The sequence below is a fragment of the Trachurus trachurus genome (genome assembly GCF_905171665.1).
Source record: "Trachurus trachurus genome assembly, chromosome: 12".
Taxonomy (NCBI): Eukaryota; Metazoa; Chordata; class Actinopteri; order Carangiformes; family Carangidae; genus Trachurus; species Trachurus trachurus.
Window position 1 is genome coordinate 20,503,795 of NC_139908.1, and position 26,211 is coordinate 20,530,005.

The 26,211-nt window shown below is 40.8% G+C and overlaps 1 protein-coding gene across 1 annotated transcript in view; it reads left to right on the forward strand.

The window, feature by feature from the left end:
- musk (muscle, skeletal, receptor tyrosine kinase) overlaps positions 1–25,938 on the forward strand; it is a 28,777-nt gene extending 2,839 nt beyond the window's left edge. Inside the window, exons 2-17 of the mRNA XM_083983140.1 lie at positions 3,900–4,026; positions 4,489–4,640; positions 4,815–4,942; positions 5,508–5,649; positions 5,769–5,893; positions 9,257–9,416; positions 9,872–9,878; positions 12,119–12,382; positions 12,467–12,660; positions 13,220–13,243; positions 13,394–13,482; positions 17,485–17,659; positions 19,589–19,772; positions 19,856–20,047; positions 21,941–22,089; positions 24,976–25,938. Coding sequence (XP_083839266.1) covers positions 3,900–4,026; positions 4,489–4,640; positions 4,815–4,942; positions 5,508–5,649; positions 5,769–5,893; positions 9,257–9,416; positions 9,872–9,878; positions 12,119–12,382; positions 12,467–12,660; positions 13,220–13,243; positions 13,394–13,482; positions 17,485–17,659; positions 19,589–19,772; positions 19,856–20,047; positions 21,941–22,089; positions 24,976–25,679 — 2,816 coding nt within the window. The 3' untranslated portion in view covers positions 25,680–25,938. The remainder of the gene's footprint in view (positions 1–3,899; positions 4,027–4,488; positions 4,641–4,814; positions 4,943–5,507; positions 5,650–5,768; positions 5,894–9,256; positions 9,417–9,871; positions 9,879–12,118; positions 12,383–12,466; positions 12,661–13,219; positions 13,244–13,393; positions 13,483–17,484; positions 17,660–19,588; positions 19,773–19,855; positions 20,048–21,940; positions 22,090–24,975) is intronic.
- The last annotated feature ends 273 nt before the right edge of the window (positions 25,939–26,211 follow it).

Genomic DNA, 26,211 nt, shown 5'->3' on the forward strand with positions numbered 1-26,211 from the left:
GTCCCTCCATATAGAGAATTACATTTTTGCACATCTTATTTCTTTATCATGATGTCATCATTCCAATATGATGCCATGAACTTCATGTGACACGTGTCAAAGGCAAACTGGCTTTGATATTTGTGACGTCATTCATATTATGATGTTATAGCACATTTCAAAGGATATAAACCTCCAAGTTCTTACAGAACTCAGAACCTCAATGAATGCAGTTGTGCAATCAGGCTACACACTTAATTTATGAGAATTATTCCTTAATTAAGTTGCAACAGCTCGATTTGTCGGTGGTCGTGCAGGCCGAAGAAAGTTTCGTTTAAGCAGCCAGTTGTTGCTGTGTGGTATTCGGGAACAGACCTCACAACACAGCAAGTCATGTCTCGTTCTGTTCGGTTGAGGAGGAGGAGCAGTTGCATGAAGAAGGCATATGTTGTGTCTTTCATCCTACTTCTACTTGCTTGGTCCTTCCTCCCCTTGTTGACCTATTTCACCTCTAGCATGAGTGTTACAGAGACTCTTACACAGGAAAAAGCCCATCGTTTTCGCCCATCGCCTGCGACCCAGTTCAGCTTCACCGTGTGGTATCAAATTGAAAGCACACAGACCATATCTAACCCATTGTTGGCAGGTGAATGTTGGCCATTTCGCGATGGCCAGGTAGCCCTTGTAAAAACTCTGTCTCACCCCATAACGATAACTCATGTGATTCTAGATCGAATGCGTCACTACAACTCCCCAACTGGCAGCATAGCATCAGCACCCAAAGACTTTGAAGTCTATGGAATGAAAAACAAAGAAGAAGGAATGCTGCTCGGGACATTCACCTACGATAAGCACGGCGAGCCGACACAGATATTTACGCTTCCTAATTCCAGTGATGAGGTTTACAGAACAGTGGTGCTGCGTGTCCTAAGTACCTGGGAAGATGTCAAAGACACGTGTCTTCTCCACCTCCGTGTGCTTGGGATCATCACTAACCCATGAGAGGCGCTGAGCGAGAAAGTATGTGATGTTTGTTGTTGACTTCTGTATCCAAAATGAAATAAAAAGAACAACAAAAAATCAGAAAGGCCACTCTTAACCTCTTGTTGTGTTTATGGGTCAAATTGACCCAATCTGTTCCCTTCCTCCATCCTTTTTCCCTTACTTCCTTCCCGTCGTCCTTACTTCTTTTCCCTTCCTCTTTTGATCCAATTTACCTGATCTGTTCCCTCCCTCCATCTTTCTTTCCTCCTTTTTCCCTTCCTTTTTCCTCCCTTCTTTCCCTTCTTCTTCCTTGAACAAATCTGTTCCCTCCCTCAATCTTTCTTTCCTTCATTTTTCCCTCCCTTTCCACAATCCTATTCCCTCCCTTCTTTCCCTTCTTCCTTCCTTGAACAAATCTGTTCCCTCGCTCAATCTTTCTTTCCTTCGTTTTTCCCTCCCTTTCCACAATCCTATTCCTTCCCTTCTTTCCTTCCTTCCTTCTTTCCCTTCATCCTTCCTTCTTCCTTCCTTCCTTGACCCAGGAGGAAAACAGGGTTAGAGACACTCTCAACCTTTCCGCTCCACCAATTGGGTTATCTCTGGGAGCTCCGGTTTCCCCACTTATTTTATTTAAAGAAAGAACAAGACGAAAAAAATCAGAAAGGCCACTCTTTACGTAAGACATTCACAACTTTACCGCTCCAACAGATTTTCTGACTAATGACTCGGACTAATGTTACAGTTGTGGGGGTGTGGCTAACAGCACACGTGCACTCACTTGGTGGGAATCACCATAGATAAACAAAAAACATCTCTTTCACTCACTCTGCCCCCTGGTTCACACACCAAAGTCACCAGTTACTTTTTGGCTAGTATAGTAACTAGCCTACTGTATATTCACTTTTCAAAATGTGCCCAACACCAGTCAAACACATTTTTTTCTGTTGACGACAGCTTCCAGGTAAATATTAACCTTGCTCACAGTGACATTACTAATAATCTGGTGCTAAATATTAATTAAAGCAGAAGTAAGCGATCCGGTCGTTTTGGCTAACTTCCTGTCAGTGGATGGAGTTAGCAGTCCCCGCCCTCGTCCCTACGTCACCACATGCATGCCTATCGTCCTCTATGCCGTTCTCTCTCCTCATTGGATAAAGGTTGTGGGATACAAGGAAAGTTTTCTCCTCGGCTTACAGCAGAGCAGAGTGACTGACAGACCCGTGTTTCGGACCAAACACTATATAAGTGATTGCTGTTGGAAGATATAATAACTATATTAACACAAACATTCCGCTTACTTCTGCTTTAATTGTGCCACGTTTACCATCTTCTTTTGTGAGTAGATAAGTAACATTTGTTAATTAAACACCAGGTAAGCCACATCTGAAGCAGTTGAGAATGCAAATAGTTTGCGGTACTGTTAGCTGGGCTAAAAATAAAACTTTAAGCTGCTACATGATAAAAGAGGAGGGCCAGTGAGATATTTTCACCATAGCCTGACCCTGGCTAAAACTGTATCCAGTGTTTAGAACAACGTGTCAAGGTTTTTGTTGATTTATAGGACTTTCATTCCACCAGTTCATGAGCCCAAGTGACCTTGGGTTGAGTGTTAGGATGTGGGCTGGCTTTCTAGATGTTTTGTGAAATCTTTGTTTCACAAGAGACTAAACAAGAACAGTGTCCTCTAAACCCTAATCATTTCCTTTATCATCATTTCTTTTAGTTCTTTAGCCTCTGCTCCATTCCTCTCTTCACGTCTCTCCTCTTTATTTTGCCTCTTCTTCCTCATAGTTCATGCAGAGTTTAAAGCAACCCTGATGTCTTTGATCTGAATCCACACACAGTATAAACAATTCCTGACTCACCCGTGTACTACTACTATCTTCTTCCATCCCTTTCCCTGTCAACATGTTTTTGTTTTTATTCTCCCTCTCATTTTCTTTCCTTAATATATTCACCAAGAGTAAAACAATAAATACTAAACTACCTTATTTAGTTGTTTCCTTTCATCGTCCTTTCACTTGCCTGAAAATAATCTCTCTGTTCTCATTTTCCATCTTCTTCTTTTCAGGATTGAAGCTTACTAAAATAAATAAATATTGATCACATCTTTACTTTGGATTCACATGGTTTATACCATGAAAAAGAACAGGTGGTTGTAATAATTTATAGTTGCTGTACATAAAACTGGTAATTTGCCATTTTTCCTTTAACAAAGACCATCTGTTGAAATCAGGCAGTGAATAGTGTGTGCACTGGGAATGAAACCTGTCCTTGAACCTTAAATTCTAATGTTGTCTTTGCTTCCTCTTATGCTTGAATAATAATTTGATTTCCTAGCTTGGGATCAATAAAGTATATCTATATATCTATATATCTATATATCTTTAAAAAAAGTTATAACAAACTTCAGAACTTCAAATGTGAAAACCTCTTGATTGTTATTTCAGCAATAAGCAGGGATTTTTCTCTTTCACCTACAGTACAACCATCTTTCTTCTGCTCAGGTCAAAACTGTAACCTCTAAATGTCTGATTTATCCACAGACTGAGCTGGTCACTGACAGACTAAAACAAATGACTCAGTCTAAAGTAGGAATGCCAAAAAATGTCAAATTATTTATCTGAAATGATACAGCTGTTTGCAGTTCACTGAGTGAGACTATAATGTGTTGTTCAGTTTGCACTCCACTTTCCCATGATCCAAAACCAATGTTGGAGAGTAGGCTATATTTCTGCAGAAAACTTCTCATTCAGTGCATAATGATTCAGCTCAGTGCTACCCTCAAAAGGTCCAATATCAATGTTTTCTCTGGTTACAGGAGACTGATAAAATCAAAGTGTTATGGAGACTGTATTAGATTTGTAATAAACATTTTCATAGATTTTTTGTACCGTAACTTAAGTTTGAATGTTCTTTGTATCTTCCCTGTCTAGCACCTCGCATTATCACCTTATTAGAAACAGTGGATGTACTACTGGATCACAATGCCACCTTCATTTGCGAAGTGGAGTCACGTCCCCCTGCTGACATCACCTGGACCAAGAATAACCACCCCATCATGTAAGTCTTCACCAAACATCACCTGGTATTTAAACCACATGCTGAAGATAGAATTTAATTTTGTCTTTTTCTTTTGAATTTCTTTGAACCTTTTTTTTTTTAATATATATATAGTGGGGATATGTCAGCAATGTCTGACTGCTTACAGCTAACTGCAAATATATAAATACTATATAAATCAAACCGTTGCAAATTCTTATAATAGAATTAGTGAGTATCACTTGCATCTTATTGGCTAACTAAAATTAACATCAGCATAACAATTGCCATTACAATGATTTTGGCCATTAAAATACTAATATTTGCATAGTATAAAGTATCAGTAATACTAGCGGCAAACAAAAGTGAACATATCCTGTAAACAAATAGTTCCATGTAAGGTTTAGATAAGATACTTTAGATAATTAAAAATCTCAGTTAAATGCTCACCACTTCACACCTCACGCCTTTTTGTCCCACCAGGTACTATGATCCCCGGTACATGACCAGGGAGCAGGGACAGATGCTAATCATCCCTCATGTAAGAGAGTCTGACAATGGAGAGTACTGCTGCATCGCAAGTAATGGCATCGGAGAACCAGCCAAGAGCTGTGGAGCACTGCAGCTAAAAATGAGTATGTCTGGTTTCCACCAAGGTCGTAGAGTGCAGTCCAGTTTTTAGTTGAGTTCATATTTTAAAACATTTAGGAGATGCTACAAGTCAGTTAAAGTGCAAACAAATACAAGGTTGCATTGGCTCAAAACCACTTTAAAACCAGTGTCTTGTCTCTTGTCTTTCTCTACATCAGAGCCACAGATCAAACGCCACCCCACCAATTTAACCCTCCTGTTAGAATCCAAAGCGGTGTTACCTTGTGTGACCCTCGGCAATCCCAAACCAGATGTGACCTGGCTCAAAGATGATGAGCTTATCAAGGTATGCACAACAACAGTAGGAGGTTGCTGGAAGGTTTCTGGTCACATGAAGCTTTTCACTGATTTAGTCTGTTAAATAACCATTGGTCAACAGTATAGTGCACTGTTTATACATAACTGTGACCAGGATCATAAATGGTCACAGACCGCAATGGCAGCTTGTGTCAAATGTGCCATAAAAGCTGATGAAAAAATGTGTTCTCATTATTCGCATATTGTTTTCAGATTGTCTTTCTGTACATTGGCCCATCTGTCCCATTCCTGTGGAGATGATATCTCTGCATTTCGGAGGTCAAAGGTCAAAATCATGATGACCTCAAAAATTGTGGTTTTGCTCTTGTAAATTAAGTGTCTCGAGGACTTTTCAAGAGAATCCCTTTAGAAATGTGCATTTGGACCTTTTGGTGGTCAAAGGTCAAGGTCCTGATGACTACTGTACAGAAACACCTTTTAAGCATGAACCTAGACTGAATGAAACTAGTCTAGCCGGTAAAGGTATACAATTGTGAGGTGGTAATTCCACTTTATTTGATGCTTTCTAACAAGGAAACATAATTCTCTCCCAGATCAGTGACCGTGTTTCCATTCTCGACTATGGTGCATTGAAGATTCATAACATACAGAAGGAGGATGCTGGACAGTACCGCTGTGTGGCCAGGAATAGCTTTGGTTTGGCCTTTTCAAAGCCTGTCACCATAGAGGTACAGGGTATGTATTTCAACGCTCTATTCTTATATATAAATGCACAGTGGAACATTAAAGTTTAGCTGCATTGTAACTCTGTGTCTGTATATATCCAAACTATTGTGCTTTGTGCTTGTGTGTAGCTCCAGCACGAATCCTGCGGGTTCCAAAAGAGAAAAGAGTAGCGTATGGCAGCCAGATTACACTCGACTGTAACGCCACAGGGAATCCGATCCCCACCATCACATGGCTGGAAAATGGGAACACGGTAAGTCCAGCTGGTGTTTTTTTTTTTCTTTTTCCCGACATTTATTATGTTTAAACGTGAACGTTGTTGTCTCATAGAATCTGAGAGGCCATTACAGTCCCATAAATGTGTCTCTAAGTGTTGAAAAGCCTCTAAAACAGCATTTTGGGACAAAAAAAACCTGCATTCCTGTTGCTTCTCATCCATCCATCCATTCATCCATCCAACTATGTGTGCCTTCCCAAATCCACTTCAACTCTCATAAATAGTTGCGATCGTGTTTCCTTTACAGTGGTTGAGTTTGGCTGGAATGTCAGACAACTCGGCCAGCAATCAGAGAAACTTTATCACGTAGCAGACATTGTGACACATTGTCAGCTGTAGAGCCTTACATAATGGGATAGCTCTGACAATAACAGAGTAGATAGACAGGAAAGCAAGTAAAGCCTCATGAAATGCTCTCATACGACTTTATTTATAAATCACCCTCCTCATAGATCTGAGATTAAATTACACTGAAGTGCTCCAAAGAACACAATTGCACAAGCATAAGTATTTAGGAGACTAATTGCTAATAAGTGAAAGCTGAAGCAACACGCTGTTGTTAATTGGTTTTTGCTGAGACACCTGTCACTTTATGGCCTGCATTACACCAGTGCTCTGATTTATATACTGTCTATCTCCTTGTAGTCATGTGCATAATCAAGTGTAAATAGGGAAACCAGCACGCTCGCAGCACAAATACACACATGCCGTGCGCTGTGATACACACGTAAAATAAATTACACTTGTGTCTGTTGATCCTTTCTCTCTGTCACTCTCCCTCACACACACATGCTTTAAGATTGGCCATGGGATCAGTGATATAAACAGCAAAGGAATTCTCATTATGTTGACAGGGGATTGAAGAGATTGCCTTCCATTTAGCCAATAATACACAGTGTTATCAGCTGTAATTGGGCTGTGAGCGAGTTGTCAAACAAAAAAACACGCATCTCTAAGGTTAGGTTCTTAATATATTAAAGTGTTGAGTGGTTTGTGGGGGGTGCCAAGTCGTGATTTGAAGACTCTGGCATGACGTTCAGACAGCCCATTGATGTAAGGTGCTATCACTGGGATATAAACTGTGGTTGTTACTCTACACATTCAGAGAGGGCTGCTATGTGGTGTATTGAGAACATAAACAAACAATAATTAAACTGAGTTTCAGTTGTTGAATATGGATTAAGCATAAAAATGTGATGAGCATGTTTAACATGTGAGTCACAGTGATGGTTTGGTTTTAAAGGGACAACGAGGAGTTTTGGAAAGTGAAGTGTTTTCACACTACATTTACCATGAGCCTTGGTGCACACAGTGAAATTCTTGGACTGGCGCAAGACGGATGTTTTGCCAAGAATGTTTTCATTCATCAAGAATGAAAGTCAGAGGTTTGAAGACGATCAGATACTGTCGTAGTTCCGACCATAAACGGCGATTCGGCTGCGTTATTACCATGATCCACCGGGCAGCGTCCGCGAAACTGAAAGTAGGAAATGCTGGTTGGCTCGCCCAGCATTTCCACCACAAAATAACGATAGAGACAAAACAATATATTTATCGAAAATGGAGCCATTAACAAGTGTGGGAAACGTAGATTCATCCACATTAAGGTGAGACTTTTTTTTATAACCAAATACAAACTTCTCGTTGTCCCTTTAATCACAATTACTGCAATGGTTTTGCGACAACATAAAACATTGTTCATGACTCATAGCAATAACAGTGTTATTTATTTGTGTGTGTGTGTGTGTGCATGCGTGCATTTATGTAACACAAAACAACAGAGCTGTTGTATCCCTGTGCAGCAAGCTCTCCACTTACTGTAACATACTCAGGAGAGATGGTGTCTTAGAAGAAGAGCGAACAATGCTCTATTTAGATGCAATCTGACAAAATCAAAATAAGCAGCAAGTGTGTGGTGGGTTTGGTCAGTGAACATTGGTCTAACTCATGCAGGACGGTCCACCTTAAGAATGTTATACAGGATGTTTTCTCACCAAGGCAGCAGACATTTTTTATGCGTAGCAAATAATGTCTGGGTATTTAATGGTCTTGGGTGCTTACTACAATGTGATTACAGGCCCATAATGCCTGTAAATACTATGTATATATATGCGTGTGTGTGGGAGTGTGTGTGTATGCTGATTAAAATGACTGTGGGAGCTGCTTTTCTGGCAGCTTGTTGCGGTCATTAAATCCAGCGGGGGCTGCACAAGAGCTCATCATAAAAACAGATGGTATCAGACACAACTTCAAATAGACACGTTGCACATCAACACCTGGACTCACTCTCTCTCACACACACACACACACACACATTACAGATGTCTCACATATATCATTTATAAACTGTATATATTGGTAAGTGTGAATATACAGACTATAAACAAATAGGTGTCATCTGGCTATATCGGTGAAGTGTGAATACCAGGCAATTTTTAAATCTTTTAAATGATTACATGTGGTTATATTGATGCCAGATACCGTACAGTGCATGCACTTAATTTTATCGACTCAACACCCGTGAGACGTAAATATAATCAGCGTGTGAGCAGTTTACACACAAAGGAATTGTCAAATAAAATTCTTCAATTTTATAATAGAAGTCTTGTGGGGGAGATTTTCCTATTTTCCTTATTCCTATTGTTCAGTGTCACTGCTCACACGACAGGGAGCTATTATCAACAAAAAACAGATGGCAAACAGACAAAGTCTTCAGAACATGGTAAAGATTTAGATTTTAGCAGCTAAGTAGCCATTTTTCCCAGTATTTACAGAGAAAAAAAAAAGAAATGGTTTACTAACATGTAAGGAAGTTTTCTATATACATGTTCGGCATAGATATTCTCCATAAAGTGCTGAAAAACATTAAGTTTCATGAGAATTTGTCAGGCGAATAGTAATATTTTTGTCTTTTTTGGGATGTTGAGTTGCAGCAAGCCCCAGAATCTTTTTTCCTGCCCTCCCCTATGCGTCAAGATACTCGCTGCCAAATTTTATAGTTGTATGACTATTTATGCCATTGTAGTACCTAAATATTTTCATTTGCATAATTCCGCCAGGAAAATGTCCCCAAAAGGTTTTTTTTGGCCCCCTGTAGCTTTCCAGCAGCTAGTTGACCGGGTTGTCCACCCTGGTTGTGATCCTTGAAGGTCCTAGATATAATTTCTAGTGTCAAACCTTTTACAACGCTCCGTGTCTGTTTTCCAAAAAACTGGGGTTTTGCCCCCTGGGTAATGTGGCAAAACAAAGTAATTAGAGTAAAAGAGTGATCTGCCTAATGCAGTTTGAAGTGTAAATTATTTTTCATGTACCCCTGCCCTCTTTTCTTTCTCCTTCCAGATCTCCGGTGCATCAGTGGAGGAGACCTTGGTGGGAGAGGTGATTCTGTCTGTCCTTAAAGTGACAGTGAATAAGCCGGCTCTGTATACCTGCCTGGCCTCCAACAGACACAGCGCAGGAGCCAACACCGTTAAAGCAACTGCTAGAATCACCGTCGCAGGTACAGTAGCAACATTTCCATCCCACACTGTAACAAATGTTACAAAATCACTTACCGACAGCTCATTCTCTCTGTGTGGCTGTTGTGTCTGTGTGTTGTTGTTGTTGTTCCTGCTTGGCCTTGTGTTGTGTTAGCTGCCAGTTATATTAGTGGGGTAGTTTTGTGTGGCCTCAGCTGTTTGGTGTCTCCCCCATTTGGCTGATGCCTTTCAGCCATACCAATCCACACACAGCCACGTAAACAACACACATACCATTTCCACCCTTGACCACACACGAACTGTCCTTCCACCTGGTTGTCCCCTCAGTCCCCTCAAAGCTAGTTATGAGTGGGCGAGAGGAGCACCATGGTTTGGTTTCTCTTCCAGCTACGACTGATTTTCATCTCTCTCTCTCCTCTCCTCCTGCTCGCGCTCCTGCAACCGACATCTTCTGGATACTGCCACTTCCCCATAGAGTGGAGGTAAGAGAAATGATCCGTGCTTCACAGCTATGAAGTGTTACATGCTTCATTTCCTTGCATTCTGTGTGTGCTATATTTCATTTAACACACACAATTCAACAATTCGTTTTTCATGAGTTTATAGTGAAACGTTTGAAGCGGCTTGAATCAGAAGGATTACACAATGCATTCCATGCCGTTAAATTTGATATGGGCACAAAAAAACCCACTTGTGTTTGCTCAAGTCTTTGGAGACTCAAGTGCTGTTGCTTCCTTTGGGTCAGCTGAAGACAATATGCATGCTCTGTCAATAAACCTGCTATGCCAAGAGGGAGCTGTTTTCCCAGTCACCCATATGGTATGAGTTGGATTTGAACTTTGCTGAACCACAGCACAACCCCCTGTTACCACATCTGGACTATGTAACTATGGAAAGAGAGATAGGCAAAGGGAGAGAATGAGAGATGGATAGAAAGGGGGAGGAAAGAAGAAAATGGGTAGGAGAGAGGAAGAATAAAGGAAAAGAGAATGTTGGCCTTGGGATGCCTGATGAGAATATCCGAGGTAAAAATGAAGAAAGGTCTCAGACAGGCAAAGAAGGCCAGGTTTACTTACAAGATTTGCCAACTCATGACCACATCTGGAGCATATATTTAAAGGATATAGAAAGAGAGAGAGCAAAGAAGAAAGAGAGAAAGTCGAGAGAAGAAGGATATGATGGGATGATGGGGTTGATAGATTTACCGGTCAGCTTGGGGTTTGAGTGTTTGAATTGAGCTTTGCTAAAGCACCAAGCTCCCCAAGAGGCGACATCTGGACTTTGTAAGTTTTGTTGCTGTGTGTGTGTGTGTGTGCACATAGGCAGAGAAAGGAGGAGTGAAGGCTGTCAGACTGATGGGCAGGCAGAAGAAGAAAGACCCTGGATGTGAAACAGACAGAAAGAAATGTGGGACCGTGTCCACCCTGGAAGTCTGACAGACATAAGAGCTGAATAACCAGGCAGGCGGACAGATGGGCAGGAACACAGGGAGTCAGTAACAGACGGGCAGGTTTATGTAGAGTGTGTATGACTGACCTGTTTTAGCAAGAGGCAGCAAGGAAGCCCCAACAGCAGGCAGACAGGATGTAATTTCATATGAAACCTCTGCAACCAGTTCCATGATCAACATCTGGATGATGTTAAAGAAGATATTTCAGTTCATGGACCATTCCCTGGTATTTTTGAAACTCACAAACTTTTACAAAAAAGTTCAGTCAGCCAAAGAATTAAAAGATTGATTGCCCTGAATACATAATGCAAAAATAACTAGTCACTTGTTTATTCACTCCTCTTCCTGAGCCAAGGCCCATGTCAAATGACATACACCAGACCTGAGATTCAGAGTAAATGATCTGGATCTGCCCCAAAATGTAATAGCTTTAGGTTCAGTACATTTTATTTTTTAAATTTGGACAAGCCCCCATTACGTCATATACTATATAGGTTTCTGAGGAGTTGTTTTGAAGCTCAGAGTGAGTTGTTCTGCTCTTGTCATCTCACCACTGACTGATGTGTTGAACTCCTTGAGTTAATCCAAAAATGGGCAAAGGGGAGGGTCATGCTGGCTTGTTATGCTTACCCACCTGTCACTCAAAGCTGCCACACTTTTAATTATGAAAACTTTGAAAATTCACCCCCCTATAGTTATCATGAAGGAGGAAAGTATAGCTTCAGAGACAAAAGCTATTTTTGTACCTGGCTGTAAACATCCCACACGGAAAGAACCTATAGGTTTGAATATAGGTTTGAATATATGTGACATACATAAAATTGGCCGTTTTCAATGTATATGCATATGTGCTTATGGTGCATATATGCACAGATAAACTGCATACTGTGTATGTATGCGCATATGAAACCTAATATGCAGTTTATCTGTGCATAATGCACCATATATATATGCGTATATATGAAAACGGCCAATTTTATGTATGTCACATATATTCAAACCTATATTAAAACCTATAGGTTCTTTCCGTGTGGGATGTTTAGTTCTGCTGTAAAGCTGGACATTTTAACATGCAGTATATGGGTGCTGACTCACTTTTGGAGCCAACCCAAAGTGTTTATTTAAAGAAGTACGCTCGATGCTTTGGTAACCATAACCTCCTTGGTGGGGGTAATAAACAGCCCTCTTTAACACTCTTTAACAAAGGGTTAAACAGTCACACCTCACTATCAAGTGTGTTAACATTAGTCTGTATGTGTCTCCTTCCAACAGACTCTACAAGGGCGTCGCGGGCTACTGCAGCGCCTACCGAGGGGACGTTTGCCGCACCAACCTGCGAGATGATTCGCTGGTTTTCTTTAACTCTTCCCTCTCGGACCCCGAGGACATGCAGGAGTACCTGGTTCAGACCTGGTGGACGGAGCTTGAAGGGCTCAGTGTGCTGTGTAGTCCGGCAATACGCTCACTGCTCTGCCACTCCTCCTTCCCTGACTGCAACCCATCAGGGTTAGGACCTGCGCCTAAACCTGTCTGCAGGTAGCTTTTATTCACTTGGTTCACTTTGTTAAAACAGTATATGAATAAATTAAGAAATTAATCTATCCCCCCCTCCTAACACAGAGAACACTGTCTGGCAGTGAAGGAGCTGTACTGCCATAAGGAGTGGCTGGTTCTGGAGAGCAGCGGTTCGGTCCAGCCTGGGCTCTTCAGCTCTGTCACTGGGTCCCACACCTCCGGTTCACTGGTGCCCAACTGTCAGGCCTTACCGAGTCTTCACACAGACCCTGATGCTTGTACACATGTCCCCTTCGTAGGTAGGGTATCTCTTACTGGGACAAAAGGATCTCTATGTGGGATAACTATTTTCTTTTTCCATGCTCATTTTCTTCAATCTATAAGATCAGACCATTGAAGATCAGATGAATTTAGATACCACTTGCTTTATTTGAATTTCTTAACTTCTTTGATAAAGAAACAGCTGGCTCACAGCAATCTCTAACAGCAGTTAGGAGGGAGGAAATGGAGCACATTAAAAAGCACAAGTTTGGCCTGGTGCACTTACTGATATGCTGAAGGCAAAATAAAGCCTGATACACTGCTACACTGTTAGTCACAGATACTGATGAAGCCATTAAGAAGGTCCCTATACTGAACTGAGCCAAAATTTACAGCTGCAGGTGTGTGTGTGTGGGGTAATGTATCCATGCAAAGATGTGTGTATGTTTGCTCTGTAATATAATCTTAAAAGTTCTGGAATGACCTTCAGCACTGTTTTGATTTCTCAATTATATATTTTTTTATTCAGATTAGTTACAGAATACTCGATTCCTCTTTATAATAAAGGCTTCTAATCTGCACGTGTTTACTTTCCAGACATCAAGAAAGATCAAATTACAAGTAAGTATAAAAGGCATTTCAGTGCAACACAAATATGTATTTCAGCAATGAATAACTCATTTATTAAATAGGTATTGCACCGTAAAAGACAATATTAACACATGGTAATATATTTCATAATTCTATATCCTCTCTGTTTGGTATCAACAGCGACATGTTACAATGACAGAGGGCGTTTCTACCAAGGCAGTGTGAATATGACCAGGTCTGGGACACCGTGTCAGCCATGGAGCCAACAGGTAGAGTGTATATAAGTTACTAAAGCTGCAGTGCAACATCACTTCACAGGTGCAAGACATATAAACTTGAATATAACTAAAATATGCAGTACGGATACAAGATAACCACATGTAAATAGAGCATGAGGGAGAAATTTCAAATTTCAAAAGGACAGAAAATTTAGCAAAATTGGTTTAATATGTAACAACTGCAGTACTTTCTCATGGGAATTTCATTGTGCAATGGTGCAAACGTTTCTTTTTTTTTGCATGCTTTGAAGATTGGTTTGATTAAGTTGAGTCTTCAGTAGCTATGGTTAATAAATGACGAATCAATTGCAGCCACCACAAAATGAAGATGGAAAAATCTTTAGTAATTGATAAAGAGGCTAATACCACAAGCAGTTCCTGACTGATATGTTGCGTGTGGTTGTTCGGTTTTATATCAAACATTCCTGACCTCTAACCAGAAACAGAAAAACACACAAAAGTGCTTACAAGTGCATTCGCGAGCACACACAAACACACACACGCTCCCTGTGGCCCAAAAGCCCCCTTATGTTTTTATGGATTTGGTCAGTGAGAGGGTCTGTGAGGGTGAACTGTTACTACTCTCCTGTTGAGTGTGCGTGGCTGTGTGTGTGTGTGTGTGTGTGTGTGTGTATGTCTGTGCGTGCCAACTCAGCAGAGAGGGAGGGGCTCATCGTGTCACATCCTGCCTCTGGAAGCAATTAGCTTTCACACGCATATGCTCCACATACAACATCACCAACACACACACTCTTAAGTTGCTCACTCACTCTCTCTCTCTCACTCACACACACACACACACACACACACACACACACACACACACACACACACACACGCACACACACACGCACACACACACACACTGTATATACGTCTACTGTATGAAATTGAGAGAACCAATTTTTTCTCATGTGATTGTGAAGTATTAGCACATTGTCTCTGGTCTTCCTCCACACATGTCTCTCCACACGATGTTGGCATACACTTTCCATTCACACACAACCCAAACCACAGTGGGAAACACACTGCACATTGGGCCACATGAATATTACATTTAGCATAGTCTGCAATGTACAAAACTGAAAGCATATATAGAAAAAAATGAACTACTTTTGTTTCCCACACTGAGAGAATTATTATTTGCATATTGACTGTCTGAGTCTTTAATAAACTTGATTTCTAATCTGAAAACACTTCTTCTGCAGGTTGCAGTGCAGGTTGGCAGTGATGCCTGTGGGAGAGTGTTTTAGTATTTTGCCAAGATTACACTATCAGTACAGTTGAAATTTGCCCTAGAGTGTTAGCAGTGTGTTTGTTCATTTGCACTGTGAGAGATTAAGAAAATATTCTCAAGAATTACGAGTCAACTAGTAGTGATTTCTGGAGAAATTCATCGGAATTTTTTGTTATTTCAGCCCCTGAACATATGGAAGGCTCGTCAAGCTTTGATTTCTCTGCATGTTGAAACAGTATACAAACTTGAATAACACAAAAAATAAAACAGATGGAAAAGTATAGGGAATTAATTTAACATTGTGTTTGTGTACTTGTAATGTAGTAGGGCACTGTTAGCATGTGTGGCTAAGCTACTGTTAGGGAGTAGCAGTACTTCCACGGACTGTAGCAGTTAGCTACAGTTGGGTTTATGGTCCAGCAATCCCTACAAAAGTATGACTTTCATCAAACACACTAATTGGTCCTAAACTTAAAAGACCAACATATATCTATATCTTAGAAGACATTTAGTGATTCAGTCTGTAATGTGCAGCAACCTGCCTCTGCTGTGTTTATATTGTTATCATCGAAATATAATGATAGATTTGTTAAAAAAATCATTTATCCAGCTATATTTGCAAACAGGCAGCTGTGGTACCAAATATAGTCTTTCAAAGTGAATTATCTAACAAATGTTAAAATGCTATAAACAAAAGAGCTCTACATGGGTTTTGAACACATTAAGAAAACATTTAAAAAAAAACATAAAAATAGCTTCTACTGTAAGTCTTTTAGCACCATGTCATGCATCAAGTCTTCACGCTATAGAAATGAGTGGCCTGTCTGACATGAAGCAGCCACACTGTCAAAAAAAATAACCAAGAATTTGAAGCTAAATCTGCCATCACTGTAAACTGTGTGAGAATGGAAAGCGTGACAGCAGCAGTGACTAAGAGGAGCATGGTTTAACAAACTGTCAGTTGCAGCTCCACTGTGAAAATGCATTTTCTGTATCACAGTCAGGATTAGTGTGACATCAGGAAGTGGGAATGCAGCATGTACCGCTTCCAGGAAAATGTTGGAATTTTGTGATATGGTGTGTTGGCCAAACATAAGTCAGAAAGTCGGCTGTTAAACGTGATGGGATTATTTTGATGATGATTCTTAACTTCCTGGCCAGCACTAAAGCTTTCATTTCCTCTTTTAAGTATAGTAATAGCATGATTGGGGTAATGTCTGCTGGAACAGTTCTCCCAGAGGGCAATGTGAAGCTGATTGCACCATTATGAACTCTAAAGGCCTATGTGAGGTATACATGGGAAAAGCTTCTTCTTTTTTGGGAGTAAATACTTACAAATTAGAATTACATAATAGAAAGTTAATTAATATTTCACTCAATTTCATAAATGAAAGATGCATAAATGATAATGCATTTTCAACCTGCTTCATCAAAATCCAAGTGTGCGTAATGTAAATAAGCATGACAGAGCAAAAAAGTGAGGTGACAGCACATACACATGTGTTGAGTACAGGTCTGTGCTGAGTCATACAGGGGAACAGCAGCCAAACTTACTAACTTATGACTCAGTGATGTTGCACAGACTGTCAGGCACATTATTAATGAATTAAACAGATCATGTCTCTCTGAGTCACTTACTGTAGCTGTGTCTTGATAAAGTTCATTTGGTCCTTTTAATGATACAGTTCACCCAATTCAAGTACTGACAACTGCCTCTGCAAAGCGACCTCTTGTGGTCATTAGAATATTGACGTCTCTGTCAGGGGAGCAAAGGTGGATACGCAGCGACATGACATTGTTTTAGTGCTGCTAAACATCTGCGGGGAGGGGACTGTGGCAGATGGTTGGGTGTACAAAGTGTGGGGCCTTGACAACGGAGACTTTTATTCCATCTCTTGCCAACAGTCAATGGATTGTTTTGGACAGCAGTGACAAACGACCTCACTTGTTGTTTAGGTACCAAGAGTTGTTGTTTCTAGCATTCCTAGCAACCTGAGGGTTGACTTCTCACGAAATCAACCCTGAGGAGTTTGCTCAACAGCACATGTGCTGAACGCAGCCATTTCAGCCCATAACTTTACATCTCTTGGGATGGGTTGGATCGTTGCTCTTTTGATGACTAGAGCCCATGACACACAAATACACCAGATGTTCAGTATTTGAGTTGGCACTCTAGATTCTAGAGACGAACTTGTAACCCCCTAATGTCCTTATTATTGAGCATTTTACAACCTGAGGTTATTAAACTCTAACCTTTACTGTAGCCCCTGAACAGGGCTTTGACGATTGTGCAAAATTATTTGGCAAGCCGTTTTAGTTTCGATTTCTGTTTGAAAAATAAAAACTAAATCCTTGAAAAAGCTTGTAAAAATTCCAGGCTAAACATGCAGGCAATAAATATATTGATCAGACTTAATTGATCCCTCAAGTCAAGTCTGTTTCCTCTTTACGTCACTCCAGAGCATGGGGTCAGCAACAGAACAGAACATGTTTTTCTCAAAAACACCTCTGGACATAGTATGGCTCCCAGATGTCCTCACCTTACCACGATAGGAAGAAGCAAACTTTCCAGAGTACAAACATAGGCCTCATTTTCCAAAATACAGCAGTACTTACATCTGTTCCCTTTTCTGTGCTCCTTATCAATTTCTGTAAATACTCTAGAGCATGGTTTTAAAAAAAAAGTCAACAAGAGTTCTTCCCCTCGTTGATCCGTATGTTTTTTCTCCTCTGTATTTTTCTGTCTTTTCCTGCAGGTTCCCCACCAGCACCGGCTGTCTGTGGACGTCATCCCAGAGCTGAAGAACTCAGACAACCATTGTAGGAACCCAGGAGGAATCAGCGAGAAGCCCTGGTGTTACACCTCAAACCCCAACATACGCTGGGAGTACTGCACCGTGCTGGAGTGTGGGGAGGCCAACATAGCACCAGGTATCGTTGCAACACCTGTCATATACCACATTACTGCACTAGCTAGCAGGGCCGTTGCTAGGAATTCTGGGCCCCTGAAAGAATACCAAAGCGGGCCCCTGACTTTTCCTTTTTTTCTTAGACTACATACGTATTATCATTTTTTATTTAGCCTACTTTGTTTTGATGCTAATGCAGCATTACTATGAGTATTATCCAGGGTCTTATGCAGAATAAATCAGTCATACAAAGATTAGACTACTGGGTTTTTTTGTGGGCCCTACTGTTCGCTGGGCCCCTAGAATTATCATCACCTTTCTCCCCTATACAACAGCCCTGCTAGCTAGTAGCGAACATGTTGAGTACCCACCTTTTGCCCCAGGAAACACCTTATTACTAGTGGTGGAAATTATCAAAGTTTACTAGGGGAACAGATTGTCTATTTTGTATTTTGATGTCTAATTCCAATTTGTTAGAATATGCATTTTATATTTGTAGTTTTTTTTCCAGTCGTACATCATAAAACTGACATTTCTTGTACAAGTTGAGTCAAGTTGAGGTTGACTCATTTGAATTCTTCCTGCGGTGGAACTGAAGTGGGAAAAATCCAGTAACTATTAATTGTGCTAACCAAACTCAAGTTAGACCTTTGGCCATTTCTCTAGATGTAGACAGTCAAAGTACACATACTTCATACAAACTTTAAATATTTAAACAAATGTGTTTTAGTGACGCAAATAACTGAGGATTAATGTTAATTCAGCGCTAAATCTTTCTGTGGAAACTCATTAAATATTAACAATCAATTAAATACACACTGTTATTATAGTTATTATACATGTCATTTTAAATGAAAGGGGTTCACAGTGAATCTGATTGTCTCCCTCTCTATTATGGCAGATGACATATAAGGGGGTTAACAGTTTTCTTAATATCACATTGAAATCTGGCTAACTTTTAATATTAAAAAAGACGATAAATGTTGCAATATGAATGAATGGAGACATTATTTATGTGAAAATACAATGAAAGAATAGACAAAACAAATCAAATGTTTTTTGCCAACCAAAGTGACCAATTGATCATCTGTTGAATGGCTATATACATGTTTATACCCACACTTCCATAAAGAAAAGTAAATGAAAAATAAATGATGTAATGAGCAAGTAAATAAATAAAATAAACACCAGGTGACTGTCAAAGCCCTTCTTTCTTCCTGTTCTTCATGAACACCATGTTTTTGTACCGCTTTTGAATTACCCAGACTTATCCTTTAAGTAAGGGCTAATGCCCTTTGAGGTGTCCAATTATCAGGAATTAATGGGCGACTTGGCGGTTGCCTCTACAAAGTCCATTAATTCCTGATTAATTGGACACCTCAAAGGTTTTCCAAGCCACAGCTGAGCAGACTATTTAATATTTCTCATCCGCAGGCGAGAAAAAGGAAACCTGCTGTGTAGCCGCAGCGTTGAGCCACAGCCAATCTGCCGCAGCCTAATCGTTGATCAGTGAAGGGAGATGACGGCTTAACGTTACGTGGCACACAAAGTATTATTCAAGAAGGCCAGTGCACTTCTCACCACTTGTGAGTTACAGACTCCAGTGGTTATGGTGCGCTGAAGAAAACTTGTTACGCTCTGAATCTATGTTGCCATGGTTACCAACTAGCGTTTAAGCCAGTGTAATAATATTTAGAACCGTCATCAGGCAATTTGACCGGAACGTCTTTGTGGGTTTCACTTTTTAATGGACACCCTGCAGCCAATCAGAATTGAGTATTCACCCAGATCATGGTTTAACATCCTGTAACATCAAATATATGATCATGAAATGAGTAATTGTTTCAGAGTATTGCTTTTTCTACATTGATAAGTTAATAGAGATTTTTGTTTTATAGTATATAGAAGCACAGCATATCACCTTGATGTTGACTCTGTGTTTGTTTGGCAGTGATGAAGCCAGAGTCACCGGGCCGTCAGCCTCCTCGTCTCCCTCCGACCACCACTATCTCATCACCAGCTTACTCCATGTCTGTCATCGTTATCATACTGGCAGCAATTGCGGCTGCGATCTTCCTCACCATCATCATCCTTGCCTGCTACAGACGGAGGAAGCAGTGGAGAAACCGCAAGAGGTTAGAAAAACAAAGGACAGGATGCAAGAAACTTTTAATGCACCTACCTGTCTATTCCTCACTCACCTTCTTTTTCTCAACAGAGTGATGGAGACTCCCACGCTGAGCGCTCTCCCATCAGAGCTCCTGCTGGACCGACTGCACCCTAACCCCATGTACCAGAGGGTTCCCTTGCTGCTGAACTCAAAGCTGCTGGCCCTCGAGTACCCACGAAATAATATCCAATATGTTAGAGATATCGGAGAGGGGGCCTTTGGACGGGTCTTCCAAGCCAGGTGAGGAGGGGACAAGATAGAGGAATAGAAGAAGTGAATGTGTTAGAGGATGAGAGAAGCAAAAAGAGCCACTCCACAATTTAATACTGCCATATCATGTCATGGGGTAACATGAGAGAAGGGTGAGGCAGAAATCAGAGAGCAGGCAGTGAGTAGGGTGAGAGGGGATGGGAGGTTGAAGTGGCTAAACAAGGCCACCGGTCATTCTGAGAACTGCTGCGTCATTCACAAAGTCACAAGGAGAGCTGCTACCGGTGTCACTTACACTGCAGGCTGACCCCGTCCACAGCAACACACACGTCTCAAACTAATCTCTATAATCACACTAAATACCAGACCATATAGTTCATATGGTCATATAGTTGGTGGACCAATAAAAAGTAAAAAATCTTTCCTGCAATTTTTTTTCACAGTATATATTTTGGGCTTGAAAGGTTCTAAACACTTAACAACAGAGAGCCAATAGATCCATGATTTATAACAACAGCAGCCATTGGAAGTGGATGTGATACAAGTTTTTTTTTTAATCTTGTGAGAGTCAGCTTTATCAGAACTGATCTCCTATTCAAGCCTCACTGCCCTCTCATCTCTGTAAGTCCCTGATGGACCCTTGACTGTCATGAGAAACTAGAAAACTAAAGGTTTTCACACAGGAGGGGTAAGTTGCCTCCAAGAGAAGAGTCCTATAAGGAGCAGTAATCTTGATTTACTGTATATAAACAAATACACTTTAAATTAAATTATTATTATCATTATAATATATATATTTTTGCTGTACAGAGATAACTTTTGTGACCGGTTTTCAAAGAAGACCATATACTTTTAATTAGATGACTCATACAGGACAGAATGAGAGTTTCTTGTTGACTTGACAGCTGCCAACAAACAGTCATTAATTGTCCATGATGCCATAAACTGTGTGTGCACACAGCAAAGTCCTACACACACACACACACATAGAGTAGTGGGTGGCATTTTAACAGTAGCACAGTAGCGTGTAGCAAATCAGGTTTGTGGGATGTCCTTCTGGCATGCTGGTAATCCTCAAGTGAAAACTGGAATGTTGAGGGATACAGACACCCCTGGGAATACAACACACACACTAGCGGTCTTTCATACACACACACATTCATTTAAGGGCGTTGATGTAATATAATGTATACTACATGCCACCTGCTAGCGTAAAAGCCTACTTCTAACTTTAATCCTAATCTTGGGGTTTGAGGTGCTTCCGTGAAGTGAGAACTGACAAAGAATATCATAAAATTCAAATTTGGCCTCACAAACGCAAACATACAGACTTATACCTGCATACATGACCAAATAAAAGACAGTTATAAACAAATGACATTTTTCTTGTATGCACAAGCACTCAAAAGGACAGAGAAACAACCATGTAGAGGCCCAGGCAGCACATGTGTTTGGCTGTGCACATTCACAGACACACAACATTCAAAGACCAAAATAGACCCAAGGAGTACATAACTTCTTCCTCGACAGATGGGCTTCAATCTGTAGTATCTCTAATTTTTGTGTGAGCGCATGTGTGTGCCAGTGAGTGAGTGTTTCCATATGTGTGTGTATTAACTATATAAAATCTGTACTGTGAAACATGTTGACTTTTGTTTGCCCCGTAGGGAGCAACACAGGAAGTTGTTGTGTGAATGTATGCATGTGGATGTGTTTCCCTTCAAGTGGCTGACATTTATAGAACACTGCAATAATACAGTGGCGCGCTGTTATAATAGGCTGCTTGTTGGGAGACACATTCAAAACATATGGTGACAGAAGTCTGGTTAATGCATCACTAAAAGCCCCACGCTTCTAAAATGCACAGTATGCCACATTTAACTCTTTACAGTGCTCAAGTTCTCTGTTCTCTGTGTGTGGCAGGGCGCCGGCTCTGCTGCCGATGGAGTCGTTCACCATGGTGGCAGTAAAGATGCTGAAGGAGGAAGCCTCGGCCGACATGCAGAACGACTTCCAGAGAGAGGCAGCGCTCATGGCCGAGTTCGACCATCCCAACATCGTGAGACTCCTAGGTTGGTGTGCTACTGTGTGTCGGTTTGTGTGAGAAACAGCGTGTGTAGGTCAAAACAAGACTACTGAAGGAGCTGAGCTCACAGCTGGACTTCGCATTGTGCGACTTCTGGAGCTGTTTGTTTGCTTGAAGGAGAAATAAAGCGCAAAAACAGATGTCAAAACACACAAAGAGGGAAGGAAAAGAATCATTATTAGCTACTAAGACTAAGACAAAACAATGCAGATTAAAGGAGATAAAGTCCAGTGGACATTATGTTGCACTTGCCATCAAATCAACCATGAATACACAACACAAAGAGCTGTCTAAAGCATGTGTGTCTCACTGGATAAATGCATCTTTCAGCTGTTATCTGCATCACCTTCAGCACTTCATTGAAACAAAATGATCAAAGTCACTCAATACATAAAATCTAACCCCTCTGAATGTTCAAGGGGCACATTGTTTTTTCTTTTTTAATGTGAATTGAAAAAAAGTGAGATTGTTTTTTGTTTTTATTCACACATATTAAACCACAGGGCAATTCAGCGTATATTGGTAAAAGATGCAAAGGTTTGACCTGCAGAAGCAAATCATAGGAACATACAGTATTGGTCATTTGTGAACTCAGGTCCCAGTGCCAACACAGGCTGCAATTCTCCTGAATAAAAAAAATATATTTTTCAATGTAGTACTATAAAACCACCAGAGCTCTCACAGGACTGTTTGCTGGTAAACAAGTGTTGCTTGACAACTAACGTGCCTTTGTTGCCCTGAGTAAAACAAATGTCCTCTATTAAAGTTTATCTACACTAACACAGCCTATCTAATCTAATACAAGCAGCTTGCATGCAAATGTACTTCCAGGAAGAAATTTAGAGATTCAATGTACTCTATTTATCACTGTCAGTCAGCAAACACAGCTATTGGTCAAAAAAATTGGTCCATTTTACTGCTCCAGTGGTTGTGGAATGTATGTATTTTGTAAATCAACATTCACCACTGCAGATTTTTTATTTTTTTCAAACGTGTAAAAGTGTAACGTTTTGAGTGACATTCATTTCTGCAGAGTGACACACTGACGCCAACGTCTCAGGTGCACATGAAACGAGTTGATTCGATTATTTAGTTAACCTTCAGTTAACCTCTGGGCTAATAATACACCACAAATCATGTGTAAAAATATATGCACCATCCATAACATATGTGTCAAAAGTAGAGACACCATATGTCTGGATGTCACGACTTTGTTGCAGGATGGGGCCTCACTGTTCTGTATATTTAGCGATGGAGTGAAACATTATCATTATTACTGTTAGATTACAGCCCCCTAACCCAGGGAGCAGTAATCAGAGCTTGTCCTCCATGACACACAGGACATGAACTAACTGTACATGACCCCTAAGCCTCTGCTTCCTTGTTTGCATGTTCTGGTTACAGATTTGGACATAGAGACAGTTACAATAATAAAATAAAAAAAACTCCCCAGATTCCAGTAAAACCAAATGTGAATGTGCAGCGCCTTGCTGACTGATGCTTGTTAGAACACCACAATAAGGAATGATACATTTCATTTATTTGTTCCAGCTGTTCATTGAAGTTTAATGATGTTTACACAGTCAAACATTCAGACCATTCATCCTGAGTTTCTAAATGCTGTGCAGTTGCATTGGTTGTGAACATTCATAATATCACTTTATGAATATTTCCACAAATCCAGCCTGACATATTTGGTATTTTTGGGGGAACTTTGGGATTTCCACAAGGAATTAAAACGCAGCTCAGTGTGTGCGAGTTGACTTTGAGAGTTTGTTGTGACTGGGCTGCTTATTGGCAGGTCACTAAGGTTCTGATTCACGTTTCACACAGAAACAGAAGCAATGAAATACAATCAATCAAAATTATGATCGTGGTCATTATGACTCAATACATTTTATTGCTTTGACCGCATGAAGTGCGCTAGTCGTGCACTAAATTGGAAAGAACACAGACAAGATCTGCAGTGCTTCAAACTGCTGGCTGCAAGAAAAGAAACTGAAACTACTGTCTGACTCCAGTGGGGGCATTTCTGTTCTTCTTGGCAAACTGGTCACTTCTTATAAATTTTTCCACAAAGCAGTAAAGCACTGAAGTCTGTGTTATCCTTACAAATGCCAGGTTACACGTATGGCATCTCTACAACTTATGCAGGGCTGCTGGGGCTCTGCACAGTCTTGACAGTGTGTGCTCTAATTCCTCTAACTGGTCCACACTGCAAAAGGCATTTACAGGAATGCATAAATAAACAGACAGCCACTCTTTTATAGGGTTTAAGTAAATAAGTAGTAAGTAAAGAATGAATTTTGTCAGCGTAAACTTTGCAGAGGTAAGAAAGTTTCATTAATAATTTCTTTTTTTCTTTTTTTTATATATCAAAACACTGTTGTTTAGTTGTGCAAGCAGCCAAATAAACACAACGTTATAGGTTTCGGGAAAGCTAAAGAATGTTGTTTGTGAGTAATCGCAACGGAGATTCATAAGTGCAGCCACGTAACTTTTCCAACTTCAGAAATTCTCTGTAATTTGCCGTATTGCTCCACAAGCCCAGAACACATGGTTAATTTACTTATAGGCTACTAATGTCAGACTGTACATCCTCTATGCATGAGAGTATATTTATGAGCATGCAGACATCGTGAGGGTTTTTAACCTGTTTATGTCTGGCCTAAATATATATTTACCCTTTATAGTGAATGAACTCATTGTATATGTGTGATTTAATGATGTCACTAGTGTGTTTATGTGGTTCTATGTGTGCTTGTTCTCTCAAACCTCTGTGGTAGGAAAATGCACAGCACACAAGCCAAAACTTTCAATTCAGTGCATCATAGAGCATCGAGTAAAATCACCTGTGTCTCCTCTCCACCAGGTGTGTGTGCAGTGGGGAAACCCATGTGTCTGATGTTCGAGTACATGGCCAACGGCGATCTCAACGAGTTCCTGCGGCGTCGCTCTCCACACCAATCGGTGCACACCCTGAGCCGAGCCAGCCTATCGGGTCGCAGCTTCTCATCCGAGGCGGAGGCGGGCCCTCTCTCCTGCACCGAGCAGTTGTCAATTTCCAAGCAGATCGCCGGAGGAATGGCCTACCTATCGGAGCGCAAGTTTGTCCATCGCGACCTGGCGACTCGGAACTGCTTGGTAGGAGAGGAGATGGTGGTGAAGATCGCAGACTTCGGCCTCTCCAGGAACATCTACTCCGCTGATTATTACAAAGCCAACGAGAATGATGCCATCCCCATTCGCTGGATGCCCCCAGAGTCTATTTTCTACAACCGCTATACCACTGAATCGGACGTGTGGGCTTACGGTGTGGTGTTGTGGGAGACTTTCTCCCACGGGATGCAGCCGTATTACGGTATGGGTCATGAAGAGGTTATATACTATGTGAGGGACGGCCACATCCTCTCCTGCCCTGAGCACTGTCCCCTGGAGCTGTACAATCTGATGAGGCTTTGTTGGAGCACGCACCCATCAGACAGGCCCAGCTTCAGTAGTATACATCGGATACTGGAGCGTATGCATCAGAACACCCTAAGCATCAATGAAGCTGAGACTGAGGATGACTGCTAATCATGGACATTTCCCCCCAAAAAACACATCCGTCTTTCTGCAAGGAAATCAATGAGTTATGTAGTGATTTAGTGCTTCTACATTTTAAATGAACTCTGACACTGAGCCTGAGCATTCGCTGAAAACTCTAGTGACTCCAGTCTTTGTAATAACCCAGTTTCCTTTGAATGAGTGACCGAGTGACCGACCAACTGAGTTTAACTATTGGCTGTCTGAGTATCGGATTTTTTTCACTTGCTGTTGCTCTTTCAAAATTAGTTTCTCTGACAGTTTTCATCTGAATACAATTTTAGCAACGTCTGACAACAAATCTTCTTTGGAAAAACCTTAACAACTTCCCATAGAGTCACCAGGATTGCCCTTTTTGTTGCTTAGACAGAGTCTGTACGCTTTGAAACAAAACAAGATAAAGCTTTTTTCTCTCTTTTTTCTCTCTGAGTGATCGTGCTGCCAGTAAATAAAGCTGAAATCTCAGCACAGCCTTGAACTTAAATGTCTGGTGATTTTAGCAGCACCTGCTCGGAAGTGACTG